This window comes from Dicentrarchus labrax, unplaced genomic scaffold, assembly GCF_905237075.1.
Source record: "Dicentrarchus labrax unplaced genomic scaffold, dlabrax2021, whole genome shotgun sequence".
NCBI classification, from domain to species: Eukaryota; Metazoa; Chordata; class Actinopteri; family Moronidae; genus Dicentrarchus; species Dicentrarchus labrax.
This window is the reverse complement of record NW_026136875.1, coordinates 1195520-1214637: the sequence shown is the minus strand read 5'-3', so window position 1 is coordinate 1214637 and position 19118 is coordinate 1195520. Positions and strand designations below refer to the sequence as shown.

The following is a 19118-nucleotide window of genomic DNA, read 5'->3' as shown; positions in this document are numbered from 1 at the left end:
GCAATTTACAAGTCCTTAGTGATGTGAAAGTCTGAAGACCAAGAGGACCAACACAAACTGTAGAATCTCAGGACGGAGAGGAGAATGCAACAGGTGGGTTGTAACTTGACTGACCAAGAGAGGGCAGTCGGGTTCTGCTGAAATTTATCCCTGTTCGTCTCCATCATGGTGGACTGACTGATACATATATGGTGTACGCACCACGTACCAGATGGTGATGGAAGAAGTAAGGATGGACTCGATGATGCCGCTGTAGAAGTACACCATCATCGTCTTTGGCAGGTTGAACTTCCTCAGCTGCCGCAGGAAGTACATCCTCTGCTGGCCTTTCTTGGTGATGTTCAGCTCCCACTTGAGGTCCTGGGTAATGATGGTACCCAGGAAGCGGAAGGACTCCACAGAGTCAACTGGGGAGTCACACAGGATGATGGGGGTGGGTGGGGCTGGGTTTTTCTGAAATCCACAACCATCTCCACTGTTTTCAGAGCGTTTACCTCCAGGTTGTTCTGGCTGCACCAGGTCACCAGATGGTCAATCTCCCATCTGTAGGCAGACTCATCTCCACCAGAGATGAGCCCAATGAGGGAGGTGTCATCCGCGAACTTCAGGAGCCTGACGGACTGGTGACTGGAGGTGCAGCTGTTGGTGTACAGGGAGAAGAGCAGAGAAAGAACACAGCCTTGGGGGGATCCGGTGCTGATGGTCTGGGAGTCAGAGACATTTTTCCCCAGCTTCACGTGCTGTTTCCTGTCAGACAGGAAGTCTGTGATCCACCTGCAGGTGGAGTCAGGCACAGTGAGCTGGGAGAGCTTGTCCTGTAACAGAGCTAGGAAGATGGTGTTGAAAGCACAGCTGAAGTCCACAAACAGGATCCTGGCGTAGGTTCCTTGGGAGTCTAGATGCTGGAGGGTGAAGTGCAGGGCCATGTTTACTGCATCGTCTACAGACCTGTTGGCTCTGTAGGCGAACTGCAGGGGGTCGACCCCAGGCTATCAGGCTGGTAATACCCTCTTGCCATAGTTTATCTCATTCATCCTCAACCCTCTGTTCTGCCTTCTGTCCATCAAGAGTCTGTTCAACTTGGTTTCCGTGCAGCTGCACTATGTGACTTCAGTAAGACTGTGGAGGTGGGTGTGGTTTGCGCTCAGCTGCAGGAGGGAGAGGTGTGGGGAAGGCTTGGGAGAGCGGCACCAGGTGAGTTGATTACCTCACCTGCCCTTGATTACCTGATGACTCTACCCTTATTCTTGCAGTAGTGTGCTGGGCCAGAGAGACGCTACCGGGAGTGCCATTGAGAGCCAGAGGCGACCGAGCTAGACTTTATGTGCCGTGTGAGCAGTACGCTGAATAAAAGTGGTGTATTCATCGACGGAGTGTGGTTGTTTGTGTGCTGAGGGGACCCCGTCTGTAGCTTGACGTGCTACACTGGCGCCTGAACAGGGACCGGCACACAGCAATGTCTGATCCACAACCGCCTATACAGCGGCCTCCACAGCAGCCGACTCCACAGCCGACACCGCAGCCGCCTATGGAGCAGCCCTCACAGCTGGTCTCACTGCTGGGGCAGATGCTGGGGCAGATCACAGCAGTACACAGCCAGCAGACGGCGATTAACAGGCGGCATCTGGAGGCACTCCAGAACCAGGCGGGGAAGCAGAACCAGCTGCTCGAGGGGCTGCTGGCCCGGTCGGGGGCTCAGGCACCATCTCCTCCACCCTCCTCCTTCTCCGGTATCACCATGCACCGGATGACAGCGGCGGATGACCCCCAAACCTTCCTCGAAATGTTCGAGGCCACGGCGGAGGCGTGTGGCTGGCCGGCGGCGTAGTGGGCCGTGCGCCTGCTTCCCCTGCTGTCAGGGGAGTCCCAGACTGCAGCGCTCGGCCTGCCAGCTTCTTCCAAAGACCCGGGGCTTTGGTAGAGGCGTCATGGGTGGACATTAGATGCGTACATGGGGATATTCACAGATACGTGGTTGTGCCCGTGGAAATTAGATATAAGGGTAAAAAGCATACTGTTAAGGCCGTGGTTAGTTCCCACCTGACGCACCCCCTGGTTTTGGGCACGGATTGGCTGGGGTTTAATCGATTAGTGGGGCAGAGTGCGGGGGTGCGTTCACGACCGGTAGGGTTGTGGGATATGTGCGCCGTGCTCAGTGGTGACGCGAGGTTGTCCGACACTGCAGAGGGGGAGGGGGGACCTGTGGAGCCTCTGGCGGAGGCACCACAGGTCCCCACGTGGCGCTCCATGGAAGATTTTCCACTCGAGCAGTCTCGTGACAGTACTCTGCGCTTTGCCTTTGACCAAGTGATACAAATTGATGGTCAGCTGGTGCGCCCTGATGCGGTACAGACATATCCGCATTTCGCATTGGTTAGGGACAGGCTATACAGAGTGAGTCGTGACACTCAGACAGCAGAGGAAATCACCCAGTTGTTGGTACCGGACAGCCGCCGGGAAACAGTTTTCCAGGCGGCTCATTATAACCCAATGGCGGGGCATATGGGGTATGAGAAAACACTTAACCGGATAATGGCCCGATTCTATGGGCCTGGCATTAGGGCAGATGTACGCCGCTGGTGTGCGTCTTGCCCTGAATGTCAGTTGGTTAACCAACCGGCCATCCCGAGAGCGCCTTTGTGCCCGTTACCACTTGTGGAGGTTCCATTTGAGCGTCTTGGCATGGACCTCATCGGGCCGTTTCACCGGAGCGCACGTGGATATCGTTTTGTATTAGTCCTAGTGGATTATGCAACTCGATATCCAGAAGCAGTGCCTCTGCGCACAATCTCTGCAAAGGGCGTGGCACAGGCACTGTTCCAGGTCATCTCCCGAGTTGGGATCCCAAAAGAAATCCTAACAGACATGGGCACCTTGTTTATGTCACGCACACTCCGGGAACTTAATGGGTTGTTGGGCATCAGGTCAATTCGGACTAGTGTGTACCACCCTCAGCCCGACGGCCTTGTCGAGTGTCTGAACAAAACCTTGAAGTCCATGATCCGTAAGTTTGTGCACGATGACGGCCGTAATTGGGATAGGTGGCTAGATCCTCTGTTGTTTGCAGTGCGCGAGGTGCCCCAGGCCTCAACGGGACTTTCTCCTTTTGAACTGCTGTTTGGCAGGACACCACGGGGGGTTCTGGACCTTGTTAAAGAAAGCTGGGAGGAAGGTCCGAGCCCAAGTAAAAATGAGGTTCAGTACGTCCTGGACCTGAGAGCAAAACTCCACACATTGGGTCAGTTGTCACGGGAGAATTTGCTCAGGGCCCAGGAGCGTCAACAGCGCCTGTACAACAGAGGAACTCGGCTCAGACAATTTGCACCGGGAGATAAAGTACTTGTATTACTCCCTTCTTCCAGCTCTAAATTACTCGCCAAGTGGCAAGGGCCCTTTGTGGTCACACGGCGAGTGGGTGATGTCGATTATGAGGTTGTGTGTTCTGACAGGGGAGGAGCAACACAGATTTACCACCTCAATCTCCTCAAAGCATGGAGAGAGGCGGAGCCTGTTTCTCTGGTGACCACGGTGAAAGAGAGAGATGAGTTGGGGCCAGAGGTACCAAATTCCACCAATCCAGCCTCACTCCTTTGTGATGACCATCTCACACCGTCGCAGAGAGCAGACGTTGCCGCGTTGCAACAGCGTTTTGCTGATGTGTTCTCCCCCCTGCCAGGACGCACAAATCTCATACAGCATCATGTTGAGACTCATCCGGGCTTGACAGTGCGTTCACGGCCCTATCGGTTACCTGAACACAAAAGAAAAGTGATTCAGAAGGAATTGAAGGCCATGCTGGAGATGGGGGTAATAGAAGAGTCCAACAGTGCCTGGTGTAGCCCCATTGTTCTGGTACTGAAGAAGGATGGGTCTATTCGGTTCTGTGTGGACTATCGCAAGGTGAATGATGTGTCACGGTTTGATGCTTATCCGATGCCTCGGGTTGACGAGCTCCTGGATCGGTTAGGCACTGCTCGCTTTTTCACGACACTGGATTTAACCAAGGGCTATTGGCAGATTCCCTTGTCTCCAGAGTCTAAGGAAAAACGGCCTTCTCCACTCCGTACGGTTTGTACCAATTTGTCACACTTCCCTTTGGGTTGTTTGGTGCCCCAGCCAGTTTCCAGCGTCTCATGGACTGGGTCCTGCGTCCGCACTCTGCGTATGCTGCCGCCTACTTGGATGATGTTATCATCCATAGTAACAGCTGGCGGGAGCATGTGCAGAGTGTGGTGGCGGTGCTCGAGTCACTGAGGCAGGCGGGGCTCACGGCCAACCCGAAGAAGTGTGCCATTGGACGGAGGGAGGTACGGTATTTGGGGTACCACTTGGGCAGTGGACAGGTGCGTCCGCAAGTAGACAAGACAGCAGCAATTGCAGCCAGCCCACGGCCCAAGACCAAAAAGGAGGTGAGGCGGTTCTTGGGGCTGGCGGGTTATTACCGGCGGTTCATTCCGCACTTTGCGGACTTGACCAGCCCCCTGACCGACCTCACTCGGAAGGGTGCCTCAGATCCGGTCCAATGGACGGAGCAGTGTCAGCTGGCGTTTGAGAAGGTAAAACAAACCCTCTGTGGGAAGCCTCTCCTTCACACACCTAACTTCTCTCTCCCTTTTATCCTGCAGACTGATGCTTCGAACAGGGGGCTGGGGGCCGTTCTGTCCCAGCAGGTGCAGGGTGTCGACCGCCCGGTGTTGTACATCAGCCGGAAGCTGTCGGAGAGGGAGTCTCGCTATAGCACAATCGAGAAAGAGTGCTTGGCTATCCGGTGGGCGGTCGAGGCTCTGCGTTACTACCTGCTGTTCGGACCATGCCCCCCTCCAGTGGCTCCACCGCATGAAAGATGCCAACGCCCGGATCACTCGGTGGTATCTGGCCTTACAGCCGTTTAAGTTCAGTGTGGTCCATACGCCGGGGGTGCAGATGGCTGTGGCCGACTTTCTCTCCCGCTCCTTTGGGGGGGGGAGCAGGTTGGGCCGGATGGCTCCCCGGCCTAAGTCGGGCGGTGGGGGTATGTGGAGGTGGGTGTGGTTTGCGCTCAGCTGCAGGAGGGAGAGGTGTGGGGAAGGCTTGGGAGAGCGGCACCAGGTGAGTTGATTACCTCACCTGCCCTTGATTACCTGATGACTCTACCCTTATTCTTGCAGTAGTGTGCTGGGCCAGAGAGACGCTACCGGGAGTGCCACTGAGAGCCAGAGGCGACCGAGCTAGACTTTATGTGCCGTGTGAGCAGTACGCTGAATAAAAGTGGTGTATTCATCGACGGAGTGTGGTTGTTTGTGTGCTGAGGGGACCCCGTCTGTAGCTCGACGTGCTACAAAGACCTTATGTAAGAAAATGTTGTGCCACAACCGCTTTCACTAGGTTGGAAATAGGTTGATGAACTGTTTAGATAATGTATTGAACGTAAATGTAAAGACATTCTTGACATCCTCAGGTATTTGCCTTTTGCACCGAAAACAAATATGTGCTATCTGCCCTAAGACATTTTAACAAATCAGCTAAAAAAAATTTGTGAAAAGTGTGAGACAAGCCTTTACACGTGCAGCTATCTTAATGACTTACAAGTTCTCTTAAGTATTTTAAGAACTTTAGTCTGGGGCCAACTTTTGGGATTATGCAGTTGACGGTCCACTCATCTAAACGCAGTAAACTTTCTTCATCTATTGTCTGATCTTAAAGACAAAAAGACACAAAACCCAAAGAAATCTTGTCACAATGATACATTTTCTCTCAAGCTCTTTCCTCAAAATTGCAGTTGATCCTACTAGTTCTGCAGTCTTTGGGTGAACCAGATGTTGTGGTCGCTTTATTGCGCTTATAAAAACAATACAACACCATTATCTGTGGCAGTTTAACAAGATGTTACAGATAAATTAATGTGTTTGGCTAAATGTGCCGGAGTTAGCTAAAGAATGTGATTTAAAAATGTGGTTGTCACTCCCAAATTCTGCCAATGTTTAAGTAGCTATGTAGCCTCGAGATGTTCTGAAAGCAAGAAACAATACAAAAAAGGTAGGCAACTTAAAAGACCTGTATGTTAGATTAAGTGGCATGTAGCAGTGAAGTTTCAGATTGCAACAAACTAAACACAGCTCAGTGTGTAGAAGAAACTATGGTGGCCCTATTTATCCAGTGTTTGGTTTGTCCATTCTGGCCTACTGTAGAAACATGGTGGTTCAACATTGTGGCCTCTGTAGAAGAGGACCCGCTCCCTCTGTAGATAAAAACACAATGATTCTTATTTTCAGGTGATTATACACAAATGAAAATATACCTAATAATATCATATTACAGTTCTGAGTTTGCGTGTGCTACCATGGTCCTTGGTCCTGCTTGACACCAACTGCTATTATTGTTGGTTAACCAGGGCAACCATGCTGTGCTCTTCACATGGCCTGCTTCCACTGTTTTCAGAAACTGGTGCTTCTATGAATAAGCAGATGGTGGAAGGTTCTCTCCTTAGTTAGGTCTTTAAAGTCAAACCTAAAGGCTTAGTAATACTTTGGTATTGGTATTAGTTTGTAACCAAATCAGGCTGCAATTCCAGGTTTGCAGTGGTGAGTGACATGGTAGCCAGGTCACATGTGAGCTCCTCTCTTTCCCATGTGATGTTGTGCTGCTGGTCAAAATCACAGTATAATTCAATTCAATTCAATTTTATTTGTATAGCACCAATTCATAACAGAAGTTATCTCAGGACACTTTTCAAATACAGCAGGTCTAGACCGAACTCTTTAAAACATTATTTACAGAGACCCAACAGTACCACCATGAGCCAGACCTTGGAGACAAGGGTGACAGTAGACGTTGTTCAAACCATCGTGTCTTGCCTCAGCCCTGAGAATAGTTGAATTTTCGTTAGAGAGGCCAGACAATGTTTTAATGCCTCACCAAGCGTCTCTTTACTGAAAAAGCTTCTCCTTGTAGTCTTAGCTCCTTTTATTTGTTTATTAAGCTTGTTCTGAATGTGTGTGACAGTTTGTGCTCGGTTATATTTTATAAAAGTATTTATTACTAGCTTAATTAGCTAGTATGCTAAACTAAACTAACATGTGATGTGTTTTCTGCAGAGCTGTGACTAAAGATTGCTGTGCCAATGAAATATAAAATAAGTCATTACAGTTTAAGATGGCAATGAATAAGACTTATTTTTTACTTTTTATTTGGGCCATTCAATTCATACATTTCATCAGTATGGATAAGAAACAAAAACCAACAACAGACCACAGAAAAAACTGAGAGCAATTTATTTTATTAGCATGTTATTATCCATGGTGTGAATATATCCATATACATGTCCATCTCATTGACTTTTTGTTGCCATTGTTTTATGTTTGGGGGTTGTGGCTGCAGTTAGGTATATTTTGCTTTTCACCATTTGATCTTCCAATGGGATGCCTAAAATGAATAACTTTGGGTTAAAGGTTCATTTTGCATCCAAGATTAATTCTATTTCTACATTCTCCGTCTCCCCCAGCAAATTTGGACAGTATACAGTATGTGCGAGGTCTCCATGGGTGGCACAACATCACCAACACAATCCAGGAGATTTTCCATATTTAGCCATTATTATGCTTTTGACCCTCCAGTAAAGTTTGCTCCAGTTTGGGCTATTTGTTAGTTTATGACCAGACAAGCAAGTTTCATCCCATTTGTTTTCAGATATTACAATGTTCAAATCCAATTGCCACCTTTTTTTTCAATATCTCCATCTTTATTTTTTATTGACTTTGCAATGCTCTGTAGAAGGTGAAAATAAATAATTTCTGCTTCACATATTATAGGAACTTTTTCATACAGAACAGCTTTTCATAAAACATTTGACTTGAAGAATGTTGTAATGAGTCTGGGCAAGTAGGGTAAATTCTTGAATGAGTTGTTTAATAGGATTTTATTTTTGATAAAAATTGCTCCTAAATACCATATTAATATGAACCAATATCCACATTTATCACATTTGTTGACTGTTCCTTTATATATTAATATCTGGGGTAAAAACTGTGTTGGGACTCTAGTAGTGGAGTTAAAGTGTTGGATTACATCAAATGTATACAAATATTATCACACTTTTTGTATTGTAAAATTGTCAACAATAAAAAAGTTAATTTGGACTCAAATGTAGTATTCGCAGAGTATACATAATGCAGAAAAATATAATGTACTGCAAGACTTAATTACATTTATTTTACTGTGTTGTATGAAACATGCATATAAACCATCAAAATCATCATCAACTGTAGCCAGTGTTTATAAATTCATTCATATTCTGTATTTAGAATTTCAGCTTTGTTTCAAATCAGTATACTTCACTTAAATGCGATTAATGCATAAATCACTGTAGCCGAGACCTCATCTGAAACACAGTTTCAGTCGACAGCCGAGATGGTACATGAGTTTGGGTCTGATGGTCTGGTCTCTGATGCCATAGATGAGAGCGCTCAGACATCTGGGGAGTAGAACAATACATACATAAAGAAAACTGTTGATCCGCACCATTTCTATTCTGCCAACAAGTTTAGAGATGGCAGTAACCAGAGGACTCTGAATAGCTGAGGACAGACTGAGACACAGCTGCACCAGATGCAGCAGCAGTGTGTTACGAACCTTACGGGCTGAAGCTTTGTTTGTGGAGGCTGACCTGGCTGCTATCACCACACCAATATAGGAAGAAATAACTGCAACACCAGCTGAAGTAAACACAAAACCAGTGTATGCTTTGTCATAAATATCAGACATTGACCCAAGAAACATGGCTCCGACAGAACACAAACTTTCCATCTGCAGACTGTCCAGGTCTGAAAATGGAAAATCCAACAGCAAAACAACTTGAATGAAGACATTTAGTGAAGCAAAGGCCCAAACCACAATGATAGCCATCTTTGTGTTTCTGATAGTGACAATGCTAGCATGCTTTAGTGGGTGGCACACAGCTACATATCTCTCCAGACACATCACCATCAGTGTGAGAGGAGAGATTTGATTTGTGAGGTAACAAAGCATACTGAGAACACCACATGCAGGATACGTCAAAATCACTCTACAAGCTGACAGCAGGTACATTAACTGACTCAGTACCAGTAATACAGTGTCTGCAAAAAGGAGGTTGTACAGAAAAATGTAACGAGAGGTCTCACGAAACACAGATTTACTCCTCAAGGTGAATACCAGCGTCCCATTAATGAAAAGAAACACACAGCATGGTAGTGTAATTGGAACAGAAAACAGTATTATTTCCAGAATCCCACGGTACTGCACACCAACAGTGATGTTGGTCCGAGATGAAGCTGCGTACAACATATTAGAAAAGCATTTATGGGACCCCCTTGAAATCAAGATGCATCTTGAGGTTTTTTTTCTGGCATATAATAAATTACAATGATTTGAAAAAGCATTTAAGACCATAAACCGGTCAACCTTTAATGTAATTCTAACACAGAAACACATTTAAGTTAGAATGCTATCTGAGTTAGCAGGTTGGATGCTGTGTTTGATTCCACGAGAGCAGAACTTGTCTGCAGGGTTTGACTGTCCTCACACCTGTTATAAAAAGTCATACCTCACACCCATTTCACGTGATACACACACGCAGTACAGTCAGAGGTAATGTAATGCTTCCACAGGGGTTTTCCCCTGTGCTCCATACCATTGTTTCTCCCTTAGTGAACGTGGACTAACATGGGTCAGGATTAGGGTCAGAATTATGCTTGAACTGAACTGTTAGTATTTTCCCCTATATTTCAGTCATACTAATAATGGCCAAATGGCAACAGCTGTGAATGTCCTTCAAATTTGCTACATTTTTGTTTTAATATATTTTTTCCATTTTTTTCCCCACTACGGACACGTCGAACCTGTGCAGCCATTGAGAGCAGCTCAACTCGTAGGTACATCACCTCTACTAGTACCAACAAACTGTCATGGCGATGACCATAACACCAAACTGGAAGCTTCAAAAGGGGACTCCACAAACCAAACAGGTTCCCATTTGGTCCATAATTTCTGTCCTAAAATTGTCTGATACATTTGTATGAAATAATCCTCACTATGAAAGATGTTAAAGTTTGTTATGTTAAAACATTTTAATTTCGTGTCCGGTCATTTACACAACCCATTTCTCATAGGATTGTTCAGACACATTAAGTGACAACAAAACAAACATTCCAGCATAAAATCTTTCACACAAATGATAATAGAAATACCTCTGCCACGAAAGCCGGGGTCTGCTCGAGGTTACTGCCTCTTAAAAGGAAGTTTTCCCTTGCCGCCGTTGCCAAGTGCTTGCTCATGGTGGGAACTGTTGAGTCTCTAGAATAGATAATATAAAATAATTTTAAAATCAGTTCGGTCTAGACCTGCTCTATTTGAAAAGTATCCTGAGATAACTTTTGTATGAATTGGCACTATACAAATAAATTTAATCGAATTGAAAATACAACATATTCATTAAAATACAAACACAATCCCCCCAAGCACGAGACACAATACACAAATCCAAACACCACAAAAACAAAAACGTCTGCATCCATTAAACTGTATATTGGATCCAGTTCATAAACCAAGTCTACAATCCACATACAACCAGAGGAATTTATGTATCATATGTTGAGTTTCTGCTCCTTCAGTATCTCATGCTTTAGAAATAAAATAAAATTGATTTCACCTCATTTAGCTCACAATATTCTTCCACCTTCAGTCACATCTCTGATAGCTAATATAGCAATCCCTGACTTTAAGGCAAATTATTCACATATAACATATTGTCCACATTTATATTCTTCCTTAAATAAACAATAGCTTCTCAGTTGCGGCTTTGGTTTACGTCTTTATTCAGTGTAAACAATCTTAAATAGCGTTATAGCATCGAGGGTGGGAGAAGGTGAAATCCCCGCTTCTTTTGTAGCATTTGACCTGGACTTCCTTTAAATGAAATGAACGTTTATTATGAGGGTGTAGTTTGCAGTGCAGAAGAGGGAAGAATAATAGAAACATATTCATGATCATGCAGGCCAGGATAATAACACCAGCAATTGTCCTTGATTTCTAACCTCCCCTTCCTCTCTAAGATTCTGGAGAAAGTAGAGTTGTGTGACTTTCTACATAACAATAGTTTATTTGAGGATTTTCAGTCAGGATTTAGAATTCATCACAGCACAGAGACAGCTCTGGTTAAAGTTAATAATGACCTTCTGACTGCTTCTGACAATGGACTTGTCTCTGTACTTGTATTATTAGATCTTAGTGCTGCATTTGACACCATTGACCATAATATTTTTTTACAGAGACTTGAGCATCAAATTGGCATTAAAGGAACCCCACTAAGCTGGTTTAAGTCATATTTATCAGATCGCTCGCAGTTTGTACATGTTAACGATTAATCTTTAATAAATACTACAGTTAGTCATGGAGTTCCACAAGGTTCTGTACTTGGACCAATACTATTTACTTTATATATGCTCCCTTTAGGCAACATTATTAGGAATCACTCCATTAACTTTCACTGTTATGCAGATGATATGCAGTTATATCTATCAATCAAACCCAATGAAATTAATCAGTTATCTAAATTACAAACATGTCTTAAGGACATAAAATCCTGGATGACCTGCAATTTTCTGATGTTAAACTCAGAAAAAAACGAAATTCTTGTACTTGGCCCCAAAAATCTTAGAGACTCACTGTCTAAAGATATAGTTACTCTAGATGGCATTACCTTGGCCTCTAGCACCACTGTCAGGAATCTTGGAGTTATCTTTGATCAGGATTTGTCATTTAACTCCCACATGAAGCAGACCTCTAGGAATGCCTTCTTTCATTTACCTAATATTAGAAAAATTAGACACATACTATCACAGACAGATGCAGAAAAACTAATCCATGCATTTGTTACTTCAAGGCTGGATTACTGCAACTCTTTATTATCAGGTTGCCCCAATAAGTCCATTAAAACGCTCCAATTAATTCAGAACGCTGCAGCACGAGTACTGACAGGAACTAGAAAAAGAGATCACATCTCTCCTGTACTAGCTTCTCTGCACTGGCTCCCTGTAAAATGTAGAATAGAATTTAAAATCCTCCTCCTCACCTATAAAGCTCTTCATGGTCAGGCCCCTTCATATCTTAAAGAGCTCATAGTACCCTATTACCCCTCTAGAACACTACGTTCTCTGAATGCTGGGCTACCTGTGGTTCCTATAGTCTCTAAAAGTAGAACAGGAGCCAGAGCCTTCAGTTACCAAGCTCCTCTCCTGTGGAACCAGCTTCCAGTTGTGGTTGTGGAGGCAGACACCCTCACCACATTCAAGAGTAGGCTTAAGACATTCCTCTTTGATAAAGCTTATAGTTAGGGCTGGATCAGGTGAGTCCTGAACCATCCCTTAGTTATGCTGCTATAGGCCTAGACTATCGGGGGATTTCCCATGGTGCACTGAGCTCCTCCCTCCCTCTCTCTTTCTGCACACATTCATGTTCCATTAATACATGTTACTAACTTCACTTCTTCCCCGGAGTTCTTGTGCTTTCTCGTCTCGCAGGTTCTTGTCGATCCTGGTGGAGCCTCCTGCCATGGTCCTGCTAGATTGCCATTGCCAATACTGTTGTTGCTGTGCACCTGTCTGTCTGTCTGTCTCTCTGCACATGATGTTTGAGTTTTTATAGACACCTTTTTCCTGTGGCATCGTCATCAAATGGGCAAGGATACAGATTTCAAGGAATTCCTGGATGTGTTAATAATCAATAAGTCATAAAATGTTTAAAAAAGTAGTTTATAACATCAGAATCAGAATCAGAATTTGTTTATTGCCAAGTAGGTTTTTATGCCTACGAGGAATGTGACCTGGTGCAGTTGGTGCATAAAAATATATACATATACAAATACAAATATACAAATATACAATTATTCAAATTCAAATCACACAGAAATCACACAGAAATCACATAGAAAAATAAAGTACTTTCAAAAAATAAATAGATAAAGATAAGAAGAGAAAGAGAAAGAGAAAGCTGTGCAGAAGAACGTGGGTGCAATGTAATGCATACTTTATATACAGGGTGGGTATAAGAGTCAATGACAGTGGGTAATCCGGGCCTTGTTAAGGAGGCCAGCTGCCGACGGGAAGAAACTGTTTTTATGGCGAGACGTTTTAGTCCTGATGGACCGCAGCCTCCTGCCAGAGGGAAGTATCTCAAAGAGATTGTGACCGGGGTGGGAGGGGTCAGCCACAATCTTACCTGCACGCTTCCTGGTCCTAGAGGCGTACAGGTCCTGGAGGGATGGCAGATTGCAGCCGATCACCTTCTCAGCTGATCGAATGATACGCTGCAGTCTGCCCTTGTCCTTGGCAGTGGCCGCAGCGTACCAGATGGTGATAGATGAGGTGAGGATGGACTCGATGATGGCAGTGTAGAAGTGCATCATCATCGTCTTTGGCAGGTTGAACTTCTTCAGCTGCCGCAAGAAGTACATCCTCTGCTGGGCTTTCTTAGAGAGGGAGCTGATGTTCAGCTCCCACTTGAGGTCCTGGGTGATAATGGTACCCAGAAAGCGGAAGGACTCCACAGAGTCAACTGGGGAGTCACACAGGATGATGGGGGCGGGTGGGGCTGGGTTCTTCCTAAAGTCTACAACCATCTCCACTGTTTTCAGAGCGTTTAGCTCCAGGTTGTTCTGGCTGCACCAGGTCACCAGATGGTCAATCTCCCATCTGTAGGCGGACTCATCTCCACCAGAGATGAGCCCAATGAGGGAGGTGTCATCCGCGAACTTCAGGAGCCTGACGGACTGGTGACTGGAGGTGCAGCTGTTAGTATACAGGGAGAAGAGCAGAGGAGAAAGAACGCAGCCCTGAGGGGATCCGGTGCTGATGGTCTGGGAGTCAGAGACATTTTTCCCCAGCTTCACGTGCTGTTTCCTGTCAGACAGGAAGTCTGTGATTCACCTGCAGGTGGAGTCAGGCACAGTGAGCTGGGAGAGCTTGTGAGGGAGCAGAGCAGGGATGATGGTGTTGAACACAGAGCTGAAGTCCACAAACAGGATCCTGGCGTAGGTTCCTGGGGAGTCCAGATGCTGGAGGGTGAAGTGCAGGGCCATGTTTACTGCGTCGTCTACAGACCTGTTGGCTCTGTAGGTGAACTGCAGGGGGTCCAGGAGAGGGTCCGTTATGGCTTTCAGATGGGAGAGCACAAGGCGCTCAAAAGACTTCATGACCACAGAGGTGAGGGCAACAGGTCTGTAGTCATTTAGTCCTGTGGTCCTTGCTTTCTTGGGGACAGGGATGATGGTGGATGCTTTGAAGCAGGCTGGCACATGACATATCTCCAAAGAGGTGTTGAAGATGTCAGTGAACACCGGAGACAGCTGGTCAGCACAGTGCTTCAGGGTGGATGGAGAGACAGAATCTGGTCCGGCTGCTTTGCGGGGGTTCTGCCTCTTGAAGAGTCTGTTGACGTCCCTCTCTTGGAGGCAGAGAGTCGTCACTGTGGTGGAGGAGGAGGGATTCACAGAGGTGTGAAGCTGTGAAGTGGCCTCAGCTCCTGCTGGGCTGGGGGGGGAGGGACTGGTGAGGTGGGGCTGGTGAGGGGTGTCACGGGGGATGGTGTCAGGACTGCTCCTTTGTCTGTCGAAGCGGCAGTAGAACTCATTCAGCTCGTTTGCCAGGCGCAGATCATTGATGGAGTGAGGGGTTTTGGGCTTGTAGTTAGTTATCTGTCTGAGCCCCTTCCAGACAGAACCAGAGTCATTGGCTGAGAACTGATGTTGAAGTTTCTCAGAGTACTGACTATAGCTTCTCTCACCGCCTTTCTAAACTTGTACTTAGACTCCTTAAACTTGTCCCTGTCCCGACTCCTGAACGCTTGCTCCTTCTGCAACCGTAGTTGAATGAGTTTGGCTGTGAACCAAGGTTTGTTGTTGTTGTAACTCACCCAGGTGCGTGATGGTACACAGCAGTCCTCACAGAAGCTGATATATGATGTCACAGCCTCTGTGTACTCATCCAGACTGTTAGTAGCAGTCCTGAACACATCCCAGTCAGTAGAGTCCAAGCACGCCTGGAGATTGACCACAATGTCCAATAATTCCACGGAAGAAATAAGAAAAGTGGGAAAGAGATCAGCTGGAGTTGTTCCTCTGATGTTCATGAGCTCTTCTCTAGTAAAAGAGCCCCGGGTATCACAGCCGAAAACTGAATTAACAAACAAAACAAGAAAAAACACTGTGCACCAACACACCGAGGCGGCCGTACGTGGCCATCTTGTTATTATCAACATTTATCTTTATGTACTACTGGTAACATCCAAGTACTCTGAGTGAGAACATCTGTTATTACCAGTTAAACAGAAAATAGGTATTCCTGGTAACAGACAACAGACTGAAGATAACAAGCGTATAAAGCATGTAATATGTAAGCGTTTAATTCAATGCCATGTTACACGTGAAACAAAAAGAAAAAAACCTAACTTCCCTTGTCCTGTGACTATTTTGCTTAAAGGAACATATTTTCACAGACACAAAAATGATTCTATCACCTGACAACAGCAAGTAAATGAAAAAGAAAAAACTGTTCCTCAAATAACTGCGTGAGTGTCCACAAGGAGCCCAAAACAGGGAACCCTTGGTCCTGATGTCAGTACACAGGGAACCCCCCTACTACTACTAGTACTACGCTGGCATCTAGGGAAGGTTCATACTCATAACAACGCGCTCCACATTAACAAGCAAAAAGTCACCAAACTCATTGATTAAACACTGCTCACATGTTCTTAAACTGGACGAGCCCCCGATTTGCTTAATTAAATTAAATAATTCTCTCTTAAGGGTTTCATAAGATAAGATTTTAAGATGGGGGTTATTTCGTCAAGAAAATAATCACTATGGTCCCTTAGGTCCTTACATGTATTCATTAGAAGATGTATAATATGTGAGATCCCTTCATTCCAGGAAATATGAGTTGGAAATAAGAGTGTCCATTTTTGAGCCAGAAATGTTTTAGAGGATATCAAATAGCAGGGGTGGAAATAACTAATTACAACTGCTCACATTACTGTAATGAAGTCATACGTTGGTGTATTTTACTTTTCTTTTTTTACTTTTTATTGTAAGTATTTTTTAAGCATGTAATTGTTCTGTTAAAATCCAGAAAGCTGTTTGCTTCCAGAGACCTGTAAAAACAGTCAGACAGGTGGGTTTCTTTTGCTGGTTTTGGCTCTTGCCACCCTGGGGCTAAGTCAGCTAACGTTAGCTGCACGAGCTAACAGCATCTAGCATTACTGTTGGTGACAGTTTATTCTTAGCAACGAGTCCATCAGGAAACTCCATCAATCACCTCGGTACCGCTGTCGTCAAATGGTCCTCTGTCTGTCTCGGAGGTTGTGTTCACTGGGAGGCTGCTGATATTATTGGTTGACATTAGTTAGTTCATGCATATGTAAGCATGCATCACATTTTGTCTTACAGGAAGGCAAAACTTTGGGATTTTGATATAAAAATACAAAGAAATTGAGTTTTGGGGAAATTTTTGGCATACATTGTTAAATAGGTGTACAATATGGGTGCGATCTTAAAGTGTTAAAATGCCAGTTTTCATTTCACCTGAACTTTAACTATTAATTACAATATGTAATCTGCTTCACTACTGAGTTGGTGTGCTGTTTGAATTTCTCAAAGCTTATAAAGAAATCCAGCAGTGTGCCATGCAGTGTGTCAGTATGTCCTCTTTAGTTGTGTAGAACAGTAAACTGACTCAGTGACATATTTTATGGATATTTCATATTATATTATAAACTGTACAATAAACTCAAACAGTGAACTCAGTAACTGCCGGAAGTTTGTTTAAAACCAGTAATTTGGATTAATTGTGAGCAGATTATTTCCTGTTTAGGGAACTTTATTATACAATTCTGTTTGTAACATGTATTTTTTTAAATAATTTTAACAATCATACAGATTTAAAAGGCTTCTTTTTTGACAAATGTACTGTTTTCTTGTCCCTGACGTTTGAGCATTGTTCTATTAGACAATTAGTCAAAACAGTTGACTTAACATTCACATTTACTTGAACCAATTGCTGAGATATGGGCCTACTGTGTACATTTTCATTTAGTTTTCCTACATGCCTTAAAATGAAGAATACCTTTTGACCCCCCCATGAAGCTTTGGTGATCCCTAGCAGGGGTCCCAATACCCAGGTAGGAAACCACTGGTGTAGAATTTGTATGGCCTTGATAAGACTCAATCACAATCATTAATGCTTGCTGTAGAACGCCGATTTGATTTCATGTGCCAGTCCAAGGTAGATGTATGAATATCTTTGCATCCATACGTGAAAGATTGTGTTTTTCTTTGTCCAAACACACTATACATGAGAGTATATGAAGTGTTGGCATAAGTGGGGTGTTGAAAGTGGCTGGCTCAGAAACATTGTTATCCTTCATTTTGACAAGTAACTTTAATTAACAGCTTCATGCTGAGTTACTGGGATTTTCAGAATATACTAAAGAGTGCTGCTGTGCTGTTACAAGCAGCTTTCTTTTACAAAGAACTATGGGTCTGTGGAATATAGTACTGTCAGCCACATTATTTTATTTTACTGTATTTGTGGGTACATTAGATATTCACAGTATATACAACAGATCATGAATAGTATCTGCAAATCTCACACAACTTGAAAAAACAAATGAAATTGTATTCTCTTTAAAGTTGAATAAATCAAAGTTTTTTAGGAAATCACATGTAATGATGGAATGCCAAGTTTGGCCTTGGCTGGACGTGAGAGAAAAGGTGAGCGTTTCCACTGACAGCAGAGATTGTACATGAGAACAGGTCTAATGGTCTGGTCTCTGAGGCCATAGATGAGGGAACTCAGACACCTGGGAAGGATAATAATACAAATATAAAAAACAATCTGGATGCGCACAGTCATGACCCTGCCAAGGTTTTTGGAGATAGAGAATAGCAACGGATCGTGTATGGTTGAGGAGAGACTGAGGCCCAGCTGTACCAGATGCAGCAGCAGTGTGTTACGAGCCTTACGGGCTGAAGCTTTGTCTGTGGAGGCTGACCTGGCTGCTATCACCACACCAATATAGGAAGAAATAACTGCAACTCCAGCTGAAGCAAACACAAAACCAGTGTGTGCTTTGTCATGAATATTAGACATTGGGCCAAGAAGCATTGCTAGGTTAGTGCAAAAGTCTGTCATCTGCAGACTCTCCAGGTCTGAAAATGGAAAATCTAACAGCAAAAAAATTTTAATAAAGACATTTAATGAACTGAAGGCCCAAACCACAATGATAGCCACCCCTGTGTTTCTGATGGTGATGATGGTAGCGTGCCTCAGTGGGTAGCACACAGCTACATATCTCTCCAGACACATCACCACCAGTGTGAGAGGGGAGATCTGATTTGAGAGGTTGGTAAAAATGGTGAGAACACCACACACAGGATACGACATTGTTACTCTACAAGCAGCCAGTAGGTACATTAACTGACTCTGTGCCAACTGTACAGTGTCTCCAAAAAGGAGGTTATACAGAAGAATGTAACGAGAGGTCTCACGAAACACAGATTTACTCCTCAGGGTGAATAACATGGTCCCATTAATGAAGAGAAACACACATGATGGTACTGTAGTCAGAGTGGAGAACATCACTAATCCCAGTAACCCCTGATACTGCACACCAACAGTAAAGTTAATCTGAGACTGATTTACATCCAACATTTTACAAGCATTTAACAAACCAAAAATATTAACCTGTTGATGAAAATTGGAGCACAGAAGCAAAAGAAATTTTCTCCAGTTTGTATTCGGAACAGTGACAACATCTCATCGTTAGCGTTCACATTCTGAAACCCAAAGGCATTAACATACATTTTCCTTGTGCAGACAGTTGGCTTCCTTCCACACAGTCAGAGCCGGTCTGCAAATGATGTTTTAGTTTTTATAGACACCTTCTTCCTGTGGCATCGTCATCAAATGGGCAGGGTTACAGATTTCAAGGAATTCCTGGATGTGGTAATAATCAATAAGTCGTAAAATGTTTAAAAAAGTAGTTTATAACATTTATCTTTATATACTACTGGTACATCCAAGTACTCTGAGTGAGAACATCTGTTATTACCA

The 19118-nt window shown here is 44.4% G+C and overlaps 2 protein-coding genes across 2 annotated transcripts in view; both read right to left on the bottom strand.

Moving 5' to 3' along the window:
* Window positions 1-9505, bottom strand: part of LOC127360355 (odorant receptor 131-2-like) — a 32737-nt gene extending 23232 nt beyond the window's left edge. The window contains exon 1 of the mRNA XM_051394751.1: window positions 8642-9505. Coding sequence (XP_051250711.1) covers window positions 8642-9447 — 806 coding nt within the window. The 5' untranslated portion in view covers window positions 9448-9505. The remainder of the gene's footprint in view (window positions 1-8641) is intronic.
* An 8053-nt stretch (window positions 9506-17558) lies between these two features.
* Window positions 17559-18894, bottom strand: LOC127360359 (odorant receptor 131-2-like). The gene has a single exon (XM_051394756.1). It carries the CDS (start codon window positions 18714-18716, stop codon window positions 17715-17717), a length of 1002 nt encoding a protein of 333 aa, XP_051250716.1. The 5' UTR covers window positions 18717-18894; the 3' UTR covers window positions 17559-17714.
* Between the last annotated feature and the right edge of the window lie 224 nt (window positions 18895-19118).